The sequence below is a fragment of the Phyllopteryx taeniolatus genome, chromosome 4 (genome assembly GCF_024500385.1).
Source record: "Phyllopteryx taeniolatus isolate TA_2022b chromosome 4, UOR_Ptae_1.2, whole genome shotgun sequence".
Taxonomy (NCBI): Eukaryota; Metazoa; Chordata; class Actinopteri; order Syngnathiformes; family Syngnathidae; genus Phyllopteryx; species Phyllopteryx taeniolatus.
This window is the reverse complement of record NC_084505.1, coordinates 3,055,527-3,075,890: the sequence shown is the minus strand read 5'-3', so window position 1 is coordinate 3,075,890 and position 20,364 is coordinate 3,055,527. Positions and strand designations below refer to the sequence as shown.

Genomic DNA, 20,364 nt, shown 5'->3' with positions numbered 1-20,364 from the left:
TCATGATAGTTTTTCTGATTGTTCAAAACTGTATCAAGATGTTACTTACAGAGTGTTGGCCAGACATTGTGGCAGTTTTACATCTCACATTCTCAACCTTTTTTGTGTCATCTACACTTGACCTGTTGCTCCTCCACTACTTATCGTCAATCTCTTTCTAAGTGTGTGTGTGTGTGCGCGCCCGTGTGTGTGAGTGTGTGTGTATTGGGGGTCATGGCGACACAGAGGAAGAATGAGATTCACATGGTCAGATGGTAAATACAGTGATAGTCACCTTATATAGAATCCACTCACATATAGGAGCAAAGCCCTACATTGAGTTACAATGTAGAAGGAGCCTGAACACGTATAAGAGGATTACAAAAAGCTTGAGTGTACAATATGAAAGAGATAATACCTTAAGGCTGCAAGATGGGGAGAATGGGTAGAGAGATAGAGAAGGAAGGAAGATTTATTTTAGGAATTCACCTTGTTTTCACACAAATGGTTTTTCTCCTTTTCTGTTTTTAAAAATGTCACTCGCGTTTAAGATGATGTGATTAGTTAAAAGCCTACATCCACTCATCACACTGATGGAAATGAAAGTAGATCAGGTTATCCACGCATACCCTTACGAGGGTGTGCATGTGAGTGTGTGTGCATGTGTGTCTCACAGTCGAGGTGTCATTCAAAATCCACCTACCCACCTTCTGGTGCACAAACTGATAACCTGTCCTCTTTCACAGATGAATACACAAGATTTTGTGGAGTCAGTCTTGTGAGGCCAACATTAAACCACACATTTAAATGCCTAATCTACAATCATATACATGTACTAGTGAGAGAACTTCACATACAGATATGCTTATATTAATGGTTTAAAAGGTCCCATGCCAACAAAATCCAATTTCTTCTACTGTTTTATCCAAAATACCTGGATCAGACAACAGGATTTCCGCCCTGTTTTAGAAGGATACGTCGTGTAGGTCAAACTGAGTCACTGAGTCTGTGACATAGTTTAAGTTTGTCTATGCAGTTAGTCAATCGAATGCAAAAGTTAATGAACACCATAAGGCCTGCAAAATGACTGGATCGACTTTCCGTGTGTTTGTGACACAGATAGTTACTAAATTCCGTGTGTTTGTGACATAGATAGTTACTAATTATTCAAGGACCCGCCCACTTCTTGGTTGGTACCCACCCACTCAACTCAGCTGAACGGCAACACAGCTTTTCTGAGTTTAAAGCAACCTGCCGCCAAGCCAGACAAAAACAGTCTATAAAGTATGCATAAATTGTGTTTTACAACAATAGCAGACATAGCAGAATCAGAATCATCTTTATTTTCCAAGTATGTGAAAACACACAAGGAAATTGTCTCCGGTAGTTGGAGCTGCTCTAGTACGACAATAGACAGTCAATTGACAAAGAGACATAAAGACATAAAAAACACTGAGCAATAAAAGGTTACCAGTAATGTGGTAATGCCGGTACAATTTTTTATTTTTTAAAAAAAATGTCCTTTAGCAATTAGAGCAGTTTGAAATGACTAAAAGAACAATAGTCTAGTGTAATGACCATTGTGCAAAGGGCCCAGAGTCTTCAGGAAATGTATGCAATTTAAAGTGACTAATCTGGGACAATGTCGATTGTGCAAATGTTGCAGATGCTACTCTGGCACATGAGTGGCACATTGTATTATGGACCTACTACGGAGCCAAGCAGTACCACTAACAGGCCATATTATTATCCTCCATACTTATTATATCGAGTTCTTCCCAAAAATCTACCAAAAAAGTCCAATTGAAATGAATTGTGTGCCAAATAATCTTTAATGTATCCGCACAAACGAGATATCAAAAGATTCGCCTCAGCCGGACTCGGATTGGAATTACTTTTAAAAATTGTTTTATTTTTTTAAATGCCCTGTTACCATGATGACACAATTCCCAGAAAAGTACTCCAAAAAATCCAAAAGTCCCAGTGAATTGAATGGGGCGCATTGTGTCAAGTTTAACGTATCCGCACAAGTGAGGCATCAAAAGACTCATCTCGACTGGACTCGGATTATAATTATTTATTTTTTTATTCCATGTTACCATGATGACACGATTACAATAAACTACCCAAAAAGTCCCATTGAAATGAAGGGGGCGTTGTGTAAAGTATTCACACAAATGAGGTATCAAAAGATTAATCTTGGCCGGACTCGGATTGGAATTTTTTACTTTGACAATGCAATTCCCCAAAAACCGCCAAGAAACATGGGCGCCACCTCAAAAAGTTTAACTTTGCTCCGATTTGACTTTCGAAACAGGCCCAAATTTCTTTCAAAATTTCTAACGCTGTCCACCTTGCAAAAGTGAGCAAAACTATTTATATATTCTATATTTATAGTTTATAATGTAACTGTGGATGAAATAGTGAAGCTTGTGGTCATTTCGCCAAAATGTGCGCGAGCGATGAACATTGGTTATGTTCTAGTGAATGGGAGTGGAAGACAACCACAACCTAAAAATATCCACCTCTCTTTTTCACCCACGACCCTTTTCAGTCTGGCTCTCATTTGCTGGAACCTGGGTTAGAAGTCCATTATTTCTAATGAATAATGTTAGCTTTTTTATCTTACTAATTCAGGTCTGTTTACCCTCATTTTTGTTTCTTGTTGGCTATTTGTAATGTTGAGAAACATTTGTAGGTCTTGCTGCAAAACTCGGAAAAATAAACAAACAAAAAAACTGCTAACTGAAAAAATTTAAAAACTGCACCAAATGTAGAGCACCATGGAATTTTCCCACAGTGCACTACATTTCAAGCACATTGGGCTGTCCTGGCCACGGAGAACATAATGTAAATGTAGAGTTAGGCTCCTATAAGATATTTCTAAGCTGCAAATGGTAAAAAAGACACAGACAGCTGAGCTTGGTGTCCTGCTAACATTTAACAACAGTTAACGTGCGCACTTTGGATGGAGTAACCCTAAAATGTGGGCATTCCCTCTCATACCTGGCCTTGGCCGTATACTGCATTCCCTCTTGCATGCTCCAGAGGCTGTAGTAAATCTAGCGGACCGGGAAGGTGAAACATCATATTGCACGTTTTGATTCACTTGCATGCTCCGAGCCTCCGACGGCTGCTGCTGGCGGCCCAGCTGCTGACTCGGCACGCTGACGGACACCTGGCCCGACTGCTCAACAGCCACAATGTATACTGACTATATTACGCCAATCAACGGCGGAACGTCAACATATCATGCCATATTAAATACATTTTCATGCGCGTGCTGCTAGTGGCATTTTTGTTTCAAACATCCTGCATGGCAGCTGGGGAGTTTGGCTAAAAGCCCCGCTCACAACAACTGCAGTCATCTTGATCGCGCGATGGTGTGTTAGATATTGAATAATTCTGTTTATATTTGATCTATCGTCATTTAAGTGACACGCCCCTGTGTGTGGCACTAGTATAGTTGCTGGGCAATGCTGATCAACAGCTGGCTCAGTCGCGTTGTTATTGATGGCCTTCCAAACTCATAAACACAGTATTATGATTCAATTACATATGTTGTACAATATGTAATATAGAGATTAAAGAACTCAGAAACACATGCCCCGTAGCCTGTTAGACGAGCAGTGCTGAAGTCTCACAGGCGACCATTAACTTCTGTTTCCTCTACGAGGGTTAATTTCACATTTAAAGTGTGACATAGTCTTCGAATAGATTTCAAAGGCTTTCACATGTCTCAGGAAAAATACACATTCTACCCACCTGCAGACTTCAATGAGTCACGCCTCTCAAGCTGTAACACGCAAACTGGCCGGGTATGCGTGAGGGCTGTATCAGAAGTCATTATGGCAGAATCGTCGTAACTTGAAAACGAGCAACCCAGGCGCGTAAAATACTGACACGCAGCAGTGGGAGAATATGGCCCATGAAGCATAAAGTGGGCATACTGTATGTTGCAGCAGTTGTAAAAGCTCAGATGCAGAGACTATTAATCTGTGACACACTACATATTTGATTAACGTTTCCATGTAATGAAAACACATGAAAGAACATTTCATTTCTCCAAAAATTCCTCTTTGGACCTCTGTCGTTCAACTCCTCAATGGAATCTCTTGTGGGAGGAGCTAACATGTATAGTCAATTGAAGACGAAGATCAGAAAGATTTGTAAATAATAAATTAAGATTCACCATTTGATTTATTGCTCAACAGACTTAGGCCAGAACCGTTTTGAACACAGGTCGTAAATGGAGGTCTTTGAAAATGTTATTCTTCCAATGGCGACCAGACCCGGGTGTACCCCACCTCTTTCCCAAAGTCAGTTGGGATATGCTCCACAGTCAACATGCACATTCATTTATGAATCTCTGTTGTCAGTTATGTCACTGAGTTAAAATTATTGTGTTGTTTTGTTGAATGACCGATCTGATGTTCAGGATATAAGGAAAGAGATGTGTGCACTTTTCTTGTCGTAATTTGATGCTCTCAATCTCAATGCTGCTCTGCAACAGTTAAGGATAATTATTCATAGGTTTTTTCCCACACAACTGTATTCTTCTGTTACAGTACAGTAAAAAACTACATTGAGTAGCATTCAACAATTGAGATGTTTTGTCACTTGATGAATTTTTACGCAAAAGCACAAATGCCAATTGTAAATCCTCTCAGAGTAGTTTGGTGAATGTGTTGCTCACCTGTTGTACAATTTACAGTGTTTTCAATCTTTTCACAGATTTGGATGAATGGGGATCTTTTTGACAATGTTGTTGTCTGCATATAAAATTTATAACGAAATAAAAACTCGCTAGAATTGAATAGATCTAAACTAGACATCCATCCATCCATTATCTGAGCCGCTTCTCCTCACTAGGGTCGCGGGCATGCTGGAGCCTATCCCAGCTGTCATCGGGCAGGAGGCGGGGTACACCCTGAACTGGTTGCCAGCCAATCGCAGGGAACATCCAAACAAACAACCATTCGCACTCACAGTCATGCCTACGGGCAATTTAGAGTCTCCAATTAATGCATGTTTTTGGGATGTGGGAGGAAACCAGAGTGCCCGGAGAAAACACACGCAGGCACGGGGAGAACATGCAAACTCCACACAGGCGGGGACGGGGATTGAACCCCGCACCTCAGAACTGTGAGGCTGACGCTCTAACCAGTCGGCCACCGTGCCGCTAAACTAGACATAATAATAATAATAATAATAATAATAATAATAATAATAATAATAATAATAATAATAATAATAATAATAATAATAATAATAATAATAATAATAATAATAATAATAATAATAATAATAATAATACCCCTCCTGGAGCCATCAACTTATCGTGGTGGAGGGGTTTGTGTGTCCCAATGATCCTCGGAGCTAAGTTCTCTGAGGCTTCACGCCCGTGGTTGGGGTCACCCATGGGAACAGGTCCTAAGTGAGGGACCAGACAAAGAATGCTCAAAGACCCCTTATGACGAGTAAAAATATTGGACCTAGTTTTCCCTCGCCCGGATGTGAGTCACCGGTGCCCCCTCTGTAGCCAGGCCTGTAAGTGGGGCTCGCAGGCGGGCGCCTGGTGCACCCATGGGCACAGCCCGAAAGGGTAACGTGGGTGCCCCTTTCCATGGGCTCACCACATGTGGGAGGGGCCATAGGGGTCAGGTGCAGTGTGAGCTGGGCGGTGGGCGATCCCCGGCTCCAGAAGCTGGCTCTAGGGACGTGGGATGTCACCTCTCTGGCAGGGAAAGAGCCCGAGCTTGTGTGTGACGTCAAGACGTTCCAACTAGATATAGTCTGGCTCACCTCCACCTCCCAAGCAGTGTGTGGAGGTGAGCCTGACTATATCTAGTTGGAACTTCTTGACGTCACACACAAGCTCGGGCTCTGGTACCAGTCATCTTGAGAGGGGTTGGACTCTACCACTCTGGAGTTGCACACGCTGAGAGGCACCAAGGAGGTGTGGGTATACTTATTGCCCCCTGACTTGGCGCCTGTACAATGGGGTTCATCCCGGTGGACGAGAGGATGACAGTGAGACCTGCAGGGGCGTGATTGGGAGTAAAGGACCCCCCATCAGAACCCGAGTGGTGTTCTGTTATTGGACTTCTGTGCTCATCGCGGATTGTCCAACACCAAGTTCAAGCGTAAGGGTGTCGACATGTGCACTTGGCACCAGTAAACCCTAGTTCGCAGTTCGATGATTGACTTTGTGGTTGTGTCATCGGACTTGCGGCCGCATGTCCTAGACACTCAGGTGAAGAGAGGGGCGGAGCTGTGAACTGATCACCAGCTGGTGGTGAGTTGGTTACGATGGTGGAGGAAGATCCTGGTTCAACCTGGCAGGCCCAAACGTATTGTGAAGGTCTACTGGGAGCGTCTGGCAGAATCCCCTCTCAGAAGGAGTTTCAACTCCCACCTCCGGCAGAACTTCACCCACGTCCCGGGGGACGGCAGGGGACATTGACTCCAAGTGGACCATGTTCTGCGCCTCAATTGTTGAGGCGGCCGAGCGGAGCTGTGGCCGTAAGGTGGTCAGTGCCTGTCATGGCGGCAATCTCCGAACCCGTTGGTGGACACCATCGGTGAGGGATGCCATCAAGCTGAAGAAGGAGTCCTGTTGGGCCTTTTTGGCCTGTGGCACTCCTGAGGCAGCTGATGGGTACCGACTGGCTAAGCGGAATGCAGTTTTGGTGGTCGCTGAGGCAAAAACTCGGGGATGTTAGGAGTTCGAGGCCAAGGAGAAAGACTTCTGGACGGCTTCGAGGAAATTCTGGTCCGCCATCCGGCGGAAAGCAGTGCGCCATCAACACTGTATAGTGGGGATGGGGCGCTGGTGACCTCGACTTGTGACGTTGTGAGTCGGTGGGCCAAATACTTCGAAGACCTCCTCAATTCCACCGACACGCCTTCCCATGATGAAGCAGAGTCTGGGGTCTCTGAGGCGGGCTCTACTATCTCTCGGGTTGAGGTCACTGAGGTGGTTAAAAAACTCCTCGGTTGCAAGGCCCCGAGGGTGGTTGAGATTCACCCGGGGTTCCTAACGGCTCTGGATGTTGTAGGGGTGTCCTGGTTGACACGCCTCTGCAACATCGTGTGGACATCGGGGACAGTGCCTCTGGATTGGCAGACTGGGGTGGTGGTTCCCCTTTTTAAGAAGGGGGACCGGAGGGTTTGTTCCAACTACAGGGGGATCACACTACTCAGCCTCCCTGGTAAGGTCTATGCAGGGGTTCTAGAGAGGAGGGTCCGTCGGGATGTTGGATCTCAGATTCAGGAGGAGCAGTGTGGGTTTCATCCTGGCCGTGGAACAGTGGACCAGCTCTACTACACCCTCGGCAGGGTCCTCGAGGGTGCATGGGAGTTCGCCCAACCAGTCTACATGTGTTTTGTGGACTTGGAGAAGGCGTTCGACTGTGTCCCTCGGGGAGTACTGTGGGGGGAGTTTTGGGAGTATGGGGTACCGAACCCTCTGATATGGGCTGCTCGGTCCCTGTACGACCAGTGTCAGAGTTTGGTCTGACATTGCTATAAGTAAGTCTGACTCATTTCCGGTGAGGGTTGGACTACGCCAAGGCTGCCCTTTGTCACCGATTCTGTTCATAACATTTATGGACAGAATCGGTTCTAGGCACAGCAGAGGCGTAGAGGGGATCCGGTTTAGGGGCCTCAGTATGGCATGTCTGCTCTTGGCAGATGATGTGGTTCTGTTGGCTTCATCAAGCCGTGATCTCCAACTCTCACTGGAGTGGTTCGCAGCCGAGTGTGAAGTGGCTGGGATCACAATCAGCACCTCCAAATCTGAGACCATGGTCCTCAGTCGGAAAAGGGTGCAGTGCTCTCTCCAGGTCCGGGATGAGATCCTGCCCCAAGTGGAGGGGTTCAAGTATCTTGGCATCTTGTTCGCGAGTGAGGGAAGAATGGAACGGGAGATCGACAGGCGGATCGTTGCAGCGTCTGCAGTGGCTGGCAACCAGTTCAGGGTGTACCCCGCCTCCTTCCCGAAGATAGCTGGGATAGGCTCCAGCACTCCCGCGATCCTTGTGAGGATAAGCGGCTCAGAAAATGCATGGATGGATGGATGTAAGATAAGTTTTAAATTGTATTGAAGTGTTTTGGGATCATTCTTTATGGTATATTTACAGTTTTAACTAATATTTTAGGCAATAATAAAAATTATTCAAGGAGCCGTCAATTACTCATGGCTTTTCGCTATTCATAGCAGGGCTCGGTCCCAACCCCCTGCAAATTGTCTGGGTTTCTGTACATGCTATTCAAAGCCAGCAAATCTGCCAAAGATAGCTGGGATAGGCTCCAGCACTCCCGCCACCCTAGTGAGGATAAGCGGCTCAGAAAATGGATGGATGGATGGATGTAAGATAAGCTTTAAATTGTATTGAAGTGTTTTGGGATCATTCTTTATGGTATATTTAAAGTTTTAACTATTATTTTAGGCAATAATACAAATTATTCAAGGAGCCGTCAATTACTCATGGCTTTTCGCTATTCATAGCAATCCCCTGCAAATTGTCTGGGTTTGTGTACATGCTATTCAAAGCCAGCAAATCTACTGAATTCCTGGACAACATTTATATTGTCAACAAAAGATTTTAAAGATTTGAGGGACAAACACGTCAACCCACTCAACAGGCGCACACAAAGGGCTAACTAGCTTGGGCGGTAGAATTGCCATTTGGCAAGGTTGGTGGTTTGACTTCTGGTTACCTCTCAAGTTCTGGTAAAGTATCATTGAGCAATGTACAGGCCACACAATGCTTTGAGTAACCTGCAGTCAGGATGTTACAATGTAAATGTTGTCCAGCTACCAATTTGACGCATGCATGCGTACACAGACACACACACACGCGCGCACACAAACACACACACGCACACACAAACACACACACACGCACACACACAGACGCAGAGCTAAAGCGCTTTCGTGGGTGTTAAAATCACATTTAGTGGAGGCAATATGACACTAGAAAGAGCTGCCAAGGATGGGCAAAGCAATGTGAGAATGTGCAGATTTGTATTCAAGCAAGAAAAGAAAAGATGTGAAATTAGCCATATGCTGAGGTCAGCCGCAATATCACTAGCTTTCCAACGCTTTTGGGAAGATGTGTGTGTGTGTGTGTGTGTGTGTGTGTGCGTGTTTGTATGTGTGTTTGTCTGTGAGAAAGGAAGAAAGAGAGAGAGGTACAAAAATTCGAACACCTGTAAGCAGGGTGGTGAAACCACACCAAATAAAGCATTTGACTAATCACACCAGAGCCTTTAACACGTATGCATGCAGACACGCACACATGCATACGCGCGCAGGCAGACACACACACAAACACACACACACGCACACACACAGACACACACACACACAACTGTTCCCCCTTTACTGTATATCAACAACAATAACCACAACCTTTTCGGCTCTCTCAGCATCGTATTTAATTATCTCTGTTGGATAAGCACAGTTGATATACCCTGATACCACTATAATTGCTGATGAATTAAGTTGCTGCAGAAATCCCTCAGGCTGATGGTGAGTCCATCCATCCATTTTCTGAGCCGCTTCTCCTCACTAGGGCACTAGGGTCGCGGGCGTGCTGGAGCCTATCCCAGCTATCATCGGGCAGGAGGCGGGGTACACCCTGAACTAGTTGCCATCCAATCGCAGGGCACATAGAAACAAACAACCATTCGCACTCACATTCACACCTACGGGCAATTTAGAGTCTCCAATTCATGCATGTTTTTGTGGGAGGAAACCGGAGTGCCCGGAGAAAACCCACGCAGGCACAGTGAGAACATGCAAACTCCACGCAGGCGGGGCCGGGGATTGAACCCTGCTCCTCAGAACTGTGAGGCTGACGCTCTAACCAGTCGTTCACCGTGCCGCCCTGATGGTGAGTGATTAAGTGCTATTATTAGTCATGAGAGAAGCAACTACTGTAAAGTCCTATCAGCAACAGCGATGCTCCAAAATGGCCGCCATTATGATTAATGAGCAATGTAATGCGTTACTGTATCCATAATGTAATCAGATTACAGTTGCTTTGTCAAACCAATAATAGTTAGTATTGAATCAACAATGATTCTTAGCAAGCATTCATTTACAGCTGATGACTTGAAGAAGCAGCAACCCATCGTCCAGTTGCATTTTAACAAATAGGCAGACCTGTTTCTAACGTATTGAGGAAAATGAGAGGTCATTTTTTTATCATACAATCCACTGTGAAGGTGCAGTAAATATAACGGTGCAAAGAAATGCACAGCTTCACTGTCGCCACACTATTTTTGTTATTTTCCTTAGTAAAAAGTGTATTTGATTGCTGTTATTTTTTTATTTACACATTAAGAATAGAGTTTTACTGGCTTTTTAAGTGTGTAATGCATTGTGGGTTAATTATTCATACCGACGTTTGCGGTCAGAAATCGTCATGGAGGTAAGGACTGACTCACTGAAGGATTTAGAATACTTAGCTTCAATAATATTTACAATGACAAGTGACAGCTTTCAACTTCGTCTGGACTCCGGACTGCTCGGGAGCTGGTTTAACGCATTGCACCACATAAGTAAGTGCTTCTCCCAAGGTCATTCACCAAAAGCTTTGCTAGTTAAACAGCTGCGTCACCGGTAAAAAAAAAAGGTTTTCTCGCTCTTTGCATAAAAATTGCAATGGTGGGAGAAAGTGTGTGTGTGTCTGTGTGTGTGTGTGCGTGCGTGCGTGCACTCGTGTGTGTGTTGTTAGGGGACGGAATTTGAAAAACCAACCAACTCTATAATGCAAATAAAATGAGTACTGTTAGCCACAATCATGCTTTTAAAACAACATTAAGTGCAGTCCCGTCTGTTTTCCTCAAGCCCAACATCTAACCGCGACTCTCTCACATTTACGTACATGCACGCACACATTAATTTTACTGCTATAAGTATTTGAATAATTGGCCGTTGTTATCCATCGAGAGGTCATCATTTTTTTTCCAGAAAAAAATAATTGAAAGTAATATTTTTCAAACTTTTAATCCCAAAATGTCTTTACCATAAGAAGTCCGAAATGAAGTTTTCTGAAGATGCTAATTTACATATTTTTATATACTGTATAGGATTTTTCTCCTATTGCTTGATATGCCTTTTCCATGAAAACTAACATAAATGCATCTTAGTGTCTTCAGAGTTCCTTTTTTTGGTTCTTTTACAAAGGGTCCTTCTTTGTCACTCTAACTATGTTTACCGTTAATGCCGCTGGAGAGAGCTTATGTTGTTGCAATACACCAGAGGGATCTGTGAGCTGAAGTGCCAGGATGAGGCAGCCATTTTACATTCACACAACAAAAACAACAGAGAGGAAAATAAATGGTGTTATTTCTGAGATATCAATGAATATGTATGAATTTGTGAAAGTGTTGGAACTATTGCATGTCTTTACCATTATTAATATTGCATAAAGACAAGACATTTATGCAGTTGTATCTGTAGATTTTGAGGGAAAATACACGTAAATTGTGCAACTCACACTATTTTTATGAAGCTGTTTATATCTTTACTGTGATGCATTTTGTCTTTAACATTATGCAAGAAGTGTATTTCAGTTGGCCACCAAAATGTGCTCTGTCAGTAAGGATTGTCTTTACTCTAAATGCAAAAAAATTTAAATCATCAATAACTTTTTAAAAATAGGACTTTAAGCATGGCGATTTCAGCATTGGAGACATTAACCTGTATAAAACCAAGGCAGCATTAAGCCTATCCCAGCTATCATCGGGCAGGAGGCGGGGTACACCCTAAACTGGTCGCCAGCCAATCGCAGGGCACATATAAACAAACAAACATTCGCACTCACATTCACACCTATGGGGAATTTAGAGTCCTCAATCAACCTACCACGCATGTTTTTGGGATCTAGGAGGAAACCGGAGTACCCGGAAAAAACCCACGCAGGCACGAGGAGAACATGCAAACTCCACACAGGCGGGCCGGGATTTGAACCTCGGTCCTCAGAACTGTGAGGCAGATGTGCTAACCAGTCAAAATGTATTCATTTATTTATCCATCCATACATTTTCAACACCGCTTATCCTGGTTAGGGTCGTGGGGCGCTGGAGCCTATCCCAGCTGACTTCGGGCGAAAGGCAGACTACACCCTGAACTGGTCGCCAGTCAGTCGCAGGTCATTTATTTATTTATTTTTACACACGTCTTTACCATTATTGATCAAATTAGATGAAAATGACCCATATACAAAAAATAAGTAAATGAAGGGAGGAGGTGAAAGGGGAGGTAGGGGATCGGGTAGCGGAGTACCGTAAAGGAGGGGGAAAGTGGGGTGAGTGGTAATGTCCTAATGATATACTGATTGTCAGACTTGGCTTCAGAGGCCAAATGATCCTGTAAGAACAGCGGAGCTATTGATCCAGCCATAACACCACACCACACAATAATGATTATGTGTTTCTGTGTGCATGCATGTGAGTGCGAGAGCAAGAGCCCCTGTACACCAATACAGATTCACAGTGTGTATTTACAAGGAGGAGTACTCGGTTGAAATAAATGTTATAGTGTTAGTGTGTGTGAGGACAGTTCTGAAAGGACAGTTCCTCAATACTCCCATTACCATGTGACATGAAACCAGATCTAAAGTTGATACGCTTGATATCTGATATAAATTCTCACCTTGAATGTTTCAATATCCCTAACTCACACACGAGAACATCTCATTAGAAAAATAGAAAAAAATGAAATAATTTGTATGTCGTGAATAAAAAACTTGAAACTTGACCGAGCTTTCTGTGAAAAGTGTTCACTTATTGCTCAGGGGATATGCTTTCATTACACTAGTTTAAAGTGTCAATCAGCTGGTGTAGAGACCATCATATCACTATTTTAGTGGGTCTCGGGACACTTAATATTTCTCATTTGCCAAGGCACATCTGATCGATTTCTACACAAAACTATGCAAGAAATCAACATTACGATGATTAGTTAAAGTCATTAAACAATGTTTCAATGGGTTGCAGTATAATATTTATTAATGGAAAGACTTGATTGTCACTACATGGGTCTGCTGTGGAATTTGTTATGGTTTTCTCTCCCATTCTCTGTCGAGCTAGCTGGTTTGTTTGTTCTTTCGCTGCACTTCTGGTTATGGATTTTTCTAAATGGGTTCTGAGAAATGAGAGAACTAGATGATAGAAGGACTGAAGTAGAAGATGGATGTAAAGGAAGGAGAGGGGATAACTTGTTGCTCCTGTTCATGAAGCATATGGATGATCTCTTTTGGTAATTGAATATAATGTTTGTTGACAGATATTAAAAATAGAAAAAGGACTGGCTATTTTATTTTCATTTTAAAATAGAAATCCCAAAATTCAAATACAGGTTGATTTTATTTTTTGTTGTTGTCTGGAACGAGTAAAGAAAAGTTGAATAATGGTTTGATTTTCAATTTTCATTTCTAAAACGAAAATAGAATATAGCACAGGACACAAATATAAAAATGGCCTGCACATTTGTTTTGGATTGGCCGAAGTTGTCACCGACAAGAACAGTGCTCATGCTGGCCAGTAGACGGCGACAGCGTGGTGCCTACACATGCCAACCATTGGAAACACTGAAGAAGAACAAGGGGACGCAATTAATAGCCAACAGTTGTGGGAGAAATCAAATTAGTGGTACGCAGTAACCACTTTTGAGATGGAGATGGAGATGGAGATGGAACATTATATTGTCTTCATTTGACTGCACTCCCTCCCACACCTACAGCCTACCAATCTCATTATTTCTGTTTATCCTCTCAAAAAGATGCAAAACTATAGCAAATGAGTTGTACAAATTCTAGGTCACATTAAAGTTGGAAAATGATTTATTTTGGCATAAATTCTTCTTTGAACAGATGTGTGCAGACTTTTTATATCCAATGCATGGTCCCGTTTTTGTACTCTCTGCCTTGTGAGCCTATTTTTTAAAATGTTTAACAAGTGAAAATTATTTTAAATTTTCATTTTTTAAAATGATTATTATTATCCATCCATCCATTTTCCGTACTGCTTATCCTTACTAAGGTTGCGGGCGTGCTGGAGCCTATTCCAGCTATCTTCGGGTGAGAGGCGGGGTACACCCGGAACTGGTCGCCAGCCAATCGCAGGGCACATAGAAATAAACAACCATTCGCACTGACATTCACACCTATGGACAATTTAGAGTCTTCAATTAACCTACCATGCATGTTTTTGGGATGTAGGAGGAAACCGGAGTACCCTGAGAAAACTCACGTGGGCACGGGGAGAACATGCAAACTCCACACAGGCGAGGCTGGATTTGAACACGCAACCTCAGAACTGTGAAGCAGATGTGGTAACCAGTCGCCCGCGAGGCTGGATTTGAAGACGTAAGCTCAGAACTGGGAAGCAGATGTGGTAACCAGTCGCCCACCGTGCCACCTATTATTATTATTATTATTATTATAACAAACCGATTGTTGCTGTCACTGAATACACACTTAAATAATTTAATGTAATTATTGCTATTATGCGGCACGGGCCAGGTACTATTATGCAGAACTCTGTACATCTGTGAATAATTAAAGTAAATGTGATAAATTCCAAATGAAGTTACCTGACATTCACTTGTTTATCTCTTGCAGCAAAGGCTCGGGTCAATGAGAGAGATTGAGAAGGAGAGAGAGTGAGCGAGAGAGAGCCTGTGTGTTTAATATTTTCCTGAAGCTTTACTGCATTTTTTGTGTTATTCAAAATATATATGATATCAATCAGTTTGTCCATCAATTTGCTTGTTATAAAAATCTCCATGTTGTCAGTACAGCGGGTACTCGGTTTATGAACGTGTTGTTCTGTTGCGATTGCTGCCAAATCTGTATGTGAATTTGAACACGCCATTGTCGATCACTTACAAATGCAGTAAGAAAGTCATAATTACAGTAAATATTTGTATGAAAAACATTTCTGGGCCAGGGATAGAATATATGTATATCTATATCTATATATATATATATATATATAATAAAATAAAACAAATAAAAAACAATAAATACGGATGTAACTGACCGTGCCTTCTTGTGCCGCATGACAACATTTTCTTCTGTCATGCCACAAGTTAATTTTGTCATATTTTAGGGTTAGGGTTACTTCTTACCCACTTTTCACCCATATTTCAGGTGAAAAGTGTCATGTCTCAAAAGGACAACACTTCTGCCTATGTCCATTAATGACTAACAAATACTTAAAATGTATTCCTGAGAGAACATAGGTTCTTTAGCAATACCAAGTCATTAAACTACAGTTACCATAGGTTGTCAGCAGAGTTCACCACCCAGAGAGTGATGCAGCAAACACTACATCATGAGAAGCAAACAGTGTATCCTCCCGGATCGAAGCGGCCCCACAAGTGTTGGCATTTCAGCTACTTAATCAAACATGGAAATGAGAGATCGTACAAGGCTTAATAAAGTGAGCTGCACACCAAACACCCACTGAAAGCTAAACAGCTGCATCTTTAAGTGTCAATTAGCTATTGAAAACTTGACGACTACTCACTTTTAGAGGGGAAGTGTATTCTCCAGAGCACTGACTTACACAATATAATGTCATCTAATAAAAACATTATCAAACTTAATATAGGAAATGTAGCGACTCAGCACTTAATCCCAGTGTTAATTACCACATTGTCTCAAGACTCACTCAGGAGTGTGTTAGTATAGCTTCATGAAAATACAGTGTACACTCTGTGTGTGAATGTGTATGCATTAATGTTATTGTAAAAAAAAGTATTTCTTGTATTAATTATGAAAATCACACCTGTTTGGCAAATCTGCCTTGAGGATAATGAACTGGCATCCACAAAACCACAGGCACACAGAGGAAACCACATACCTGTAAATCCAAGCAGTATACAGAACATACACATTCTCTCTTTTGTTACCGTCAGTTATTTTACCACATTGACATTAACATCAGTATCTGGGCTCATAAAATGTATTTTACATGGGGTTATGTACACCAATTCCTAGTTTGGTGCCAACTTTTATAACTTCAGTGAGAGACATTATGTATGTGTGTTATCAAAATATTAAATGGGTGTCACTTCTTTGCTTCTCTACCTCCTCCAATGTACTAAAAAGTCTTACACATCTCACGTTACCTCGTTCATCCAGTCAGACATTGGTTAACGGAACATATTTTAAAAAAACAACAACAGTTCATTCACACACTGATGACACAGCACCACAAGCATGGGGCTACAGGTAGGTTACACAGAAGGCTCAGTATCAAACACGAAACCTTAGGTTGAAGGATGATTATTCTACCACATTAGCCACTATATACTGTATCTACAGTATATATTTTTCAAGAACTGTAAATAGACCTTTAAAGGACTGGATGCCTCACACTTTTGGATGACGTTTTGAGATTTCTTTTGTGTTTCAGCACCATGGAAAGTCACAGAAAAATCGAATTTATAGAACAAGCCAAGATAATGGTCAAGAGACATAAAAAAGAGAAACAAAAGTCCTGTCCTACCGTTGTCACTGTCAGACTTGTTCTCATGTTCTGTATCGGTAAGAGTCAGCGCTGAGTTGGAGCGGCTAGACAGACAGGAACTCCTCCGAGATGACTTTCCCAAACCCCCACGGTCCCACAGATGCATAGCTCTCTCTGGTGACAAAACAGCGTGACTGTCTACATCTAGGTCCTGGGCTGTAGCAACAGAGAAACCACGGTGGGGGAGGCCCATCTCGGAGCACAATACTAGGCCATGGCGTGATGGTGGCTCACAGATGCCCAGTGGACGAAGACTTAAATGGTGACCTGAAATATAGTTAGGAAGTTTGAATATTACTAGAACTAATAGAGGAAATTTAGATACAAACATAAACTTTACGGCAGCACAGTGAAAGAGTGGTTAGCACTGCTTGTCGCCTAAAGACAGCTGCGATAGGCTGTAGTTTACCTGTGACGCTAATGACGACAAGCGGAAAAGAAAATGGATGGATGGCTATTCAGGCAAAATTAATCAAGACAAAAAAAATTGTGTGACCAGAAAATACACCATAAAGGTATATTGCACAATTAGATTAAATCTGTACCATATACATCGATGAAATAAAATATGCCAAGTTTCATCTGCTGCTGTTACATGTATAATTAAAAAGGTATACGTAAATACGATATTGAAGGCATAAACCTTTGTAATTTGCTCTTTGAAGTCAGGCATTGAATTAAATAAGACCTTTATAATAATCATTATGCCTATGTTATTTTTTGCCGTTGTACATAATCTTTATGAGAAGACATCAGCTTAATGACAAAAAGTGTGTAATTTTTAAGTATTTGCATTGAGTCGTTAATGTCAGCACTATTGTGATCAATTTCAAATGGAGACTGTTGAAACAATTGTTTTGTAAAATATATTATCACAAATTGAAGAACAATACAGTGCTCAACATGACCACACACCAAACAGATTTGTTTGAAAACTTTGTTTCCTTTCATAATAATTATTTTCTGGCATACTATATTGCAAAATACTCCCACAAATGTGGGTCACTGATTACAAATGTCAAATGTGTACACACAAAAGCTTAGTTTTCAAAGTGGGGGTATTCATTTGCAGTATGTTGTGCAATTTACATATACACATTGTGAATATTAGCTCCACATTGTTTATTTTTTTAAATCAAGTGTATAACTGAATGTACATTCTAAGATACAGTAAATATAAGCAAAGCAAAGCAAATGTATTTATATAGCACATATCATACACAAGGTAACTCAATATGCTTTACATGATTAAAAGCATTTAAAAACAAAGAAAAAAACAGCTTATAATGGAGTAATAAAACAAATAAAAAACAATAAATACGGATGTAACTGACCATCCCTTCTTGTGCCGCATGACAACATTTTCTTCTGTCATGCCGCAAATTAATTTTGTCATATTTTAGGGTTAGGGTTACTTCTTACCCACTTTTCACCCATATTTCAGGTGAAAACTGTCATGTCTCAAAAGGACAACACTTCTGCCTATGTCCATTAATGACTAACAAATACTTAAAATGTATTCCTGAGAGAACATATGCTCTGACTTCTTTGTTCTGGTCAGAACCCGAGCTGCAGCATTCTGAATGAGCTGCAGCTGTTTAATGCTCTTTTTGGGGAGTCCAGTCAGAAGACCAATGCAATAGTCAAGTCTATTTGCTATAAAAGCATGGATGAGCTTCTCCTGGTCTGCTTGACACATGCAACCCTTCACTCTGGACATGTTCTTCAGATGGTAGAAGGCAGTTTTAGTAATTGATTTGATATGACTGTTGAAGGTCAGGTCAGAATCTATCAGTACACCAAGGTTTCAGACTTTGCCTTTGTTTTTTTAAAGAAAGTGACCCCAGGTATTTACTAACAGCAATCCTCTTTTCGTTATTGCCCAAAACATTTATCTAGGTTTTGTTGTGGTTTAATCCATCTATCCATCCATTTCCTGAGCCGCTGCTCCTCACTAGGGTCGCGGGCGTGCTGGAGCCTATCCCAGCTATCATCGGGCAGGAGGCGGGGTACACCCTGAACTGGTTGCCAGCCAATCGCAGGGCACATACAAACAAACAACCATTTGCACTCACAGTCACACCTACGGGCAATTTAGAGTTGCCAATTAACCTACCATGCATGTTTTTGTGATGTGGGAGGAAACCGGAGTGCCCGGAGAAAACCCACGCAGGCATGGGGAGAACATGCAAACTCCACACAGGTGATGCTGGGGATTGAACCCGGGTCCTCAGAACTGTGAGGCTGACGCTCTAACCAATCGTCCACCGTGCCACCCTTGTTGTGGTTTAATTGAAGAAAATTTATCTGTTTTAGACAGTGACACAACAGCTCAATTGGACAATAGTCATCTGGAGACACTGCTAGATGTAACTGTGTGTCATTTGCATAGCTATGATAGTCAAAATTAAAGTTCTGAAGAATTTGACCCAATGGTAGCATACACAGGCTGAACAGGAGGGGTCCAATAACTGACCCATAAAGGACCCCATAGGTAATTGCCATTTGATGAGATTGAACACATGCAATGGTTACAAAATAATTCCTTTCCCCCAGGTAGGACCTGAACCATTTAAGGACTGTTCCATTTAGTCATACCCATGTTTCCAGCATGTTCAACAGTATATTATGAGCTACCGCATCAAAAGCCACACTGAGATCCAACAAGACCAGTATTTATGCAGAATTTTAAAATATATGCTTCTATAAGTAACTATAATGAGCCCATTAAGCAAGTAAAAAAACAAGGAGGGAAAGTTCAGATTGGGAAGTGCCGAGGTAAACAGGAATGAGTCACAATAAGATGACTTGGTGGCTTATAGATTTGAACATAGTGGTGGTGTTTACTGGCAGAGGGTGTAGTTTGTCAGATGGCTGCACACTGAGCTGAAAACCACACAGTCGGCAGCAAATGGAACAAACAACACAGTCCAACTTAAGTGTAGGTGCACGTTGCCATTTCCTGTCACGTTCCTTCACTTATGTAGAGGATATTGGCTTCAGTTTACAGGGAGAAGCTGAATTTCAAGCCTTTTTGCAACCACAAAAAGTAGCACTTTGAAATGCCGTTAATTTGGATGATACTAATCAGCATTTCGTTCCTTTACACTTTCTTTATATGACCAAAGATACTTCCACAAAGCACAAGGAACCCTCATGAAACATTGAAAATGTGTATTTAAGTATGGAGGTGAAATATGCCCTCTTACTATTTGAACATAAAATCAGGTTTAGATGACATGCGTATCAGTCCTTTGAAATATAAATGAAAACGGGGCAAACAAATTATCTGAAAAATCGCAAAATGTCCCTTTTCATCTTTAATCAGAAAATGAAATGGGAATTACAAAAGCTTTCTGTAATTAATGTCACAACTGAAGATGAAGAGTGCTGTGCTCCAATTAAAAGTTATATTAATTTTAAATGAGCTCCAATTAAGACAAACTGTGAAAAAGAAGCAGATAAGTACTCTCCAAATTGATACTGTGTTAATTGGCAGACTACTGGAGAACAACTCTGTTTGGCATATTTTCTTATAATATGTTATGGCCTTCTTTTCCCTTTTACGTCCACTGACTTGAAAATGACATTTAGCCTACTATAGCATAATGTGTAAAATACTGTCATACCTCTGTAGCCAGTGGCGGTTTCTGATAAAGGTGATAAGGGCACCGCCCAGGGTGCCACTTTGTGCCAACCTCCCCCCCCCCCAGAGGTATGGTAATGACGGTCTCCCCCACCCTCTGTTGTCGATCGGCCAGAGGTACTGTATGCTAATGATGATCAGCGCACATAGCACATATACTCCGAAGACGTTTTATGAAAATAAAC

At 41.9% G+C, this 20,364-nt stretch overlaps 1 protein-coding gene across 4 annotated transcripts in view; it reads right to left on the bottom strand.

Moving 5' to 3' along the window:
* The window catches only part of tenm3 (teneurin transmembrane protein 3), a 398,597-nt gene that overhangs the window by 272,079 nt on the left and 106,154 nt on the right, over window positions 1-20,364 (bottom strand). For all 4 annotated transcript variants that reach the window (XM_061772049.1, XM_061772050.1, XM_061772051.1 and 1 more), the window contains exon 6: window positions 16,513-16,800. In XM_061772049.1, the coding sequence (XP_061628033.1) occupies window positions 16,513-16,800 (288 nt within the window). The remainder of the gene's footprint in view (window positions 1-16,512; window positions 16,801-20,364) is intronic.